Source organism: Lipotes vexillifer, unplaced genomic scaffold (assembly GCF_000442215.2).
Source record: "Lipotes vexillifer unplaced genomic scaffold, Lipotes_vexillifer_v1.1 scaffold342, whole genome shotgun sequence".
Lineage (NCBI taxonomy): Eukaryota > Metazoa > Chordata > Mammalia > Artiodactyla > Lipotidae > Lipotes > Lipotes vexillifer.
In genome coordinates, this window is record NW_006786802.1 from 4,965,722 (window position 1) to 4,971,156 (window position 5,435).

Consider the following 5,435-nt stretch of genomic DNA (forward strand, 5'->3'; position numbering starts at 1 on the left):
TTTGCGGTACGCGGGCCTCTCACTGTTGTGGCCTCTCCCGTTGCAGAGCATAGGCTCCGGACGCGCAGGCTCAGCGGCCATGGTTCACGGGCCCAGCCGCTCCGCGGCATGTGGGATCTTCCCGGACCGGGGCATGAACCCATGTCCCCTGCATCGGCAGGCGGACTCTCAACTACTGCGCCACCAGGGAAGCCCCTACTGTGGGCTTTTTCAAACCACTTTTCTGGGACTCAAATTTCCCAATCCATAAAGTGAGGTGTTAATGACTGTTCCATCTGCATCATGGGAGGCCTGAGGTTTACTATTTGGGGGAAAATAAAACAAAGAGTTTCAAAAATACCCAAAAGACAGTCTTCTGTTCTTGTGGAATGTCACATTCAGAGGCAGTTATCCCAACTCCAAATGTCTATGATCTAATGCAATTTAATATCAGAAATCCTATGTGGGCATTTAAACTATATTAGTACATAGTATGCTATATTCATTATTAAACACAGGTTTAATTTAATGAATTTTTATCATCTGTTGAGCTATTAATTTAAAGCAGACAGCATTAAAAGTGTACAAGTACAGAATATCACTGATAATAGAATTGATAGGAGCCAATGGTAATGTTAATGAGCGCTTACTACGTGCTAGACACCGTTCTAAGAGTCACGTAGCTCACCTCATTGAATGCTCCCATCTGTGTTTCACAGATGAGGAATCCGAGACAGGAGAGATGAAGGATGGTGAGTTTCCATAGAGAAGCCTAAAGTCACAGGCCTTGAGCCTGCATCGTCCTGACTCCAGAATCCAAGATGCTCACCACCATATAACGCTGCCTCTTGTCAGAAGTGGCATGATACCAAAAATCCAGAGCAACTTTTACCTGCTTGGCTACCCTTAAAGGGGAAGCACCACGACCCATGTCTCCCCACAGGGCTGACTTCACAAACCAGTCTCGGTAACTAAGCACGCTTTTCCTTTGAATTCTGATGAGTCAAGAGGGAAGAGCCTTACCCGCTGGGATGACGTGAAGATGGGCCGCCTAATTTCATCACATTCGTACTGGCTGATGAGACCCCGCGCCTGTGTCAGGTCCAGCACGTCCTCCACGTGGCCGTAGAGTCTCCTGACGATGGCTGGCCGGTGACTCTGCAGGTCACGGGCTGGGTGGGGTGAGTGGGGCTCCCAGCAGCCGGGAAGCTCAGGGGGCTGTCTGTCAGCCTGGGTCTCCTGCACAGCCGCAGTGAGTAGTTCACAGCCCCAAGCACCCTTATTCCAGACAGTGTCCAGGAGGCGCCTGGCCAAGTGAGAGACAGGCTGGCCCAAGAGGCTGAGCCCCTCGTAGTCCTCCCAGGAGAGGACTTCCCAGGAAAGCAGCCAGTCCAGAACGCTCTCAAAGCCCTCCAGGGACCCCGAGACCAGCAGCTCCACCAGCTGGCTCCTCTGTGCCTGGAAAGCGTCCTGCATGTACATTTCACAATCTGCGGCCTGCGTGTACATTTCACAATCTGCAGAGGAGAATGAGGCCCAGTGCAGGACTTCTCAGGAAGCAGGCAGGCGGCAGTGGAGAGGGCAAGTCAGCCCCACCCTGAGACCAAGACGCCCACAGTTCTACCCTCAGACATTACCAACGCAAGCTCCCCATTGTATGGATGTACAAACTGAGGCCCAGAGAAGGCAAGAAACTGGCTCGAGGTCCCACAGAGGGTTTGAATTAGCCAGGAGTTAAATCAAGGCCCCTGGCTCCCACATCCATGCTTCATCCCTGCTTTAAGAAGTTTTAAAAGGCTTGAGTTAATACTAGGAGCAGTGTCTCCCAAGAGATCAGGGAATCAATTCTCTTTGAGGCCAGATGAGAGGGCCCTTACATGCTGGTTGGACTCAGGCTACCGCAGCTCTCTTTTCAACAATGGCTAACATTTATTAACCACATACAGTGTGCCAAGCACTATTCTAAGTGCTTTCATTAACCCTCCCAACCACTCTGAAGTGGGTACTAGGATCAGCCCCATTATACAGGTGAAGAAACTGAGGCACAGAGAGGCCTGAGTACGACTGAGGCTTGTACAAGGGTACAAGGTAGACGAGGTAGAGCTAGGATTTGAACCCAAGCAGTGCAACTCCGGAAGACACGTCTTTCTGTGTGTGTGTGTGTGTGTTAGGCGGGCCTCTCACGGTTGTGGCCTCTCCCGTTGCGGAGCACAGGCTCCGGACGCGCAGGCTCAGCGGCCATGGCTCACGGGCCCAGTCGCTCCGCGCATGTGGGATCTTCCCGGACCGGGGCACGAACCCGTGTCCCCTGCATCGGCAGGCGGACTCTCAACCACTGCGCCACCAGGGAAGCCCAAGACACGTCTTTAATTCCCGTATGTTTGGGTTCCCCACGGGGGCCCGAGCCCAGGCCTGTGCAGGTAACCCACTGCTACCGCCAGGGACAGACCCAGAACACTGCTATAAAGATGCCAACCCAGGTGAAGCGAAACTCATGGTACAAACTAAGACGTTTCAAAGCTTAAGGGTGTACTGACCCCAGTCCACTGCCCCCTCCCCAAATGCCCATGCCCTTACCACCTCCCCACTCCCTTCCACCACACACTATGTGCTGTCACCTCTGTCGACGGCTTGCTCTGGGCTCAGCCTTCAGACTCTGGGTCCTGGGAATCTGTGGGGAAGCGATCTCACGGAGCTTCAGGCCCTGGCAGTGTCCCCACGCGGCAGAGAAAATCTCTCAGCAGGGTCCCTTCTGTGACAGTCACGGAATCCAGGGCTATGAGCTGGGGCAGTGCCCGCAGAAAATGAAAGTGAAAGGAGGTAGGCATGGAAGGAGGAGGGGAGCGCCAGCTTCTTTCTACAAAAACGGGGCGCTCCAGGATACCCAAAGGAGCAGGCGCCAAGGGGCTTGGAAAGTCTGTGTGTTTCCTATTGGTTGTTTATGCGTCTAACTCCCTTCTTGGCCCAAGTGGAAGCCTGGGTTTTACTCATCCTGGCATCACTAAGCTTGGCATGGGGCTGGGCCAAGGGGAGGTACAGTGGAAATGTGCATGAATCAAAAACCCACTGAGGGAAGGGGTGGGGCTGGAACGTCCTGCGCCTGTCCTCATATGCCATCCAAAGTAAGGGAAAGGAGAAATCACCAGCTCGGAATGCTGCCAACACTTAGGCTGGAAGCCTTGCGCTGGCCAGATGAGGAAACTGAGGCAGCGAGGTTACCCATGTGCCTGGCAGCTTGGGAGGGAGGGCATCCTCAGTGCAGAGGCCACCGTAAACCAGATAGGAAAATAGTTCTCTCTGGCCAAGCAGGCCTCCTTCTTGCACCCACTGCCAAGCAGAGGAGTCAAGAGGGTAGAGGCGGGGAGAGGGGAGAGGAGAGAACAGGACGGGGTAGGAAGAGCTCTGGGCTTGACCCTGGAGTGGTTCTCAGCCCCATCACCACCCCTGCCCAGGTCCTGGGGAAAAAAACTACCACCCACCCCTCCGGAAACAGCCCAGAAATGGGGTCCGCGCTCTCTTTCCGACCCAATGCCTGGAGGGCGTGTGTGCAGCCAGAAATGAAAGAAGTTGAAGAGTTAAGATGAGATAGGACATTCCCGGCCCCTTTTACTCAGAGGATGCCTAAGGACGGACAGCTGCTCTCTCCTCAGCATCGGGAGAGCCTGGACCACCCTCCCCCTCGGTCAAAGATCATTAGGCTTACAGTAGGCATGGCCAAGTCATCTGTAGGCAGGCCTTGAGCAGGAAGGCAAGGCTGAGTGGCACAGGACTGGCAGGTCTAGATTTGCCCACAGATCCCACCTCTTTCCCGGGGAAACCCCCGAAAAGATGGGCAGAAGCCAGAGGCGGCCAACCAGCTGTGAAGAACTACACAATTCTCAGCAGTTTTGGCACAAAGCCTTCACCCTCCACCATTAGCTGCACTGGGAGACCCCACCAAGCCCAGTGATCTCTGACACACCCGTAGACGTGCTAGGCCACAAGTGGACAGGCTACAAGTAAGCAGGGGCCCTTCCCAAACACTCCGAGTCTGGGTCAGCCGATGGATGCTTGAGCCACACATATCCAACTTGTGATGTCAGGGCACCTGGAGAAAGAGGCAGGCCCAAGCCAGAAGGTTTGCTGCTCTATCTCCCCACCAGTAGCTGGAAAGTCCCAACTCTGTCCTGGCCTTCCTCCGGAAAGCTCAGAGCTGGGAGAGTCCCCAAGGACCAATCCGGCCAGCATCTTGTTTCTAAGAAGGCATTGTTCTTTCCCATCTTAAACCTCCAGGGCAGAGGACCTGGCCTGTTGCTGTCCTCACTAACCAGCACAGGAAGTTCCTCATTATGTTTAACCAAAGTTTTTCCTGCTTCAGTTTAAATTGGGAATGGGAGAAAACAGATGTCCATTCATCACCTATCTCATAAAAACTGTCCCTAAAATCCTACCTCTTGCCCCTTTACTCCCTGCTCAGACTTCCCCTCTTCAGACTAAATCAGCCTCTCTCCGTTGCCTTTTCTTCTCTGCTTCAATTACTGCAACTTTGGAGTCATTGTAGTCTTTTCTCGAGGAAGGTGAGGTCGGTGCAAAGAAAAGGGCACTTCTTTGCTGAAACAGAGGGTCAAGTGGAAGGGGTAACCCACGTGGGCACCCCCTTATCCCCAAGCCCAGGCCAAGCCCTGACACCTCCCTCCCTCCTGAGACACAGCCAGTCTGGTTTCTCTGGAGCCCTGAGCCAGTTGATTTCCTTAAGTGCTGAAATCTCAGCCTGCTGGGCCACTGCAGACAGAAGAGAGGGAGGCCCTGGAAGCTCAACGGAACTGTCCTGCTCTCAGCTGGGGCCACGCACCTGCTGGGGCAGTGGACCCATCCCTCTCACTTCCTGCGGCATCCCCCATTCTTGCCCCCTTCACCGGGCTTCTCTCTGGGAGAGCAGTTCTCACCAGCACATACACATACTATAATTTCTCCATCTGACCCCATTTCTCTGCCCCCTTCACAGCAGGACTCCTTAGCTGTTGTCTATACTGCTGTCCTGAAGTTCTCCCCTCCTATCCCCTCCAGTCGTGTCCCCATTGGCCCCCAGCTACTTCTGTCATGGTCACCAGTGACTTCCAGGTTGCTGGATTCTCAGCCCTCACCTCGCTGGCTCTGCCAACGGCATCTGTCATAATCACGCCCTCTTTCCTCCTTGAAGCACCTGCCTCATTGCCATCCAGAACACCCCAACTCTGCTTTTTCCTCCCATCTCACTGGCCACTCTTTCAGTCTCCTTGGCTAGTTCCTAATGCTGGGAGCCCCAGAACTCCCTGGTGGGACCACTTTTCTCTGTATCACTCTCTCCCTAAGTGAGCTTACCTGCTGTTATGGCTTTAAATACCAGCTATATGGTGATGATGCCCCAAATTTTATTTCCAGCTCCAATCTCCCCACTAAACTTTTTTTTTTTTTTTTTTTTTTTTGTTTTTACTTTA

General features: G+C 53.4%; 1 protein-coding gene across 1 annotated transcript in view; it reads right to left on the minus strand.

The window, feature by feature from the left end:
* The window catches only part of NOD2 (nucleotide binding oligomerization domain containing 2), a 27,121-nt gene extending 24,368 nt beyond the window's left edge, over positions 1-2,753 (minus strand). Inside the window, exons 1-2 of the mRNA XM_007459472.1 lie at positions 2,615-2,753; positions 1,003-1,469 (exon numbers count right to left, since the gene is read on the minus strand). Of these exons, the coding sequence (XP_007459534.1) occupies positions 1,003-1,461 (459 nt within the window). The 5' untranslated portion in view covers positions 1,462-1,469; positions 2,615-2,753. The remainder of the gene's footprint in view (positions 1-1,002; positions 1,470-2,614) is intronic.
* Between the last annotated feature and the right edge of the window lie 2,682 nt (positions 2,754-5,435).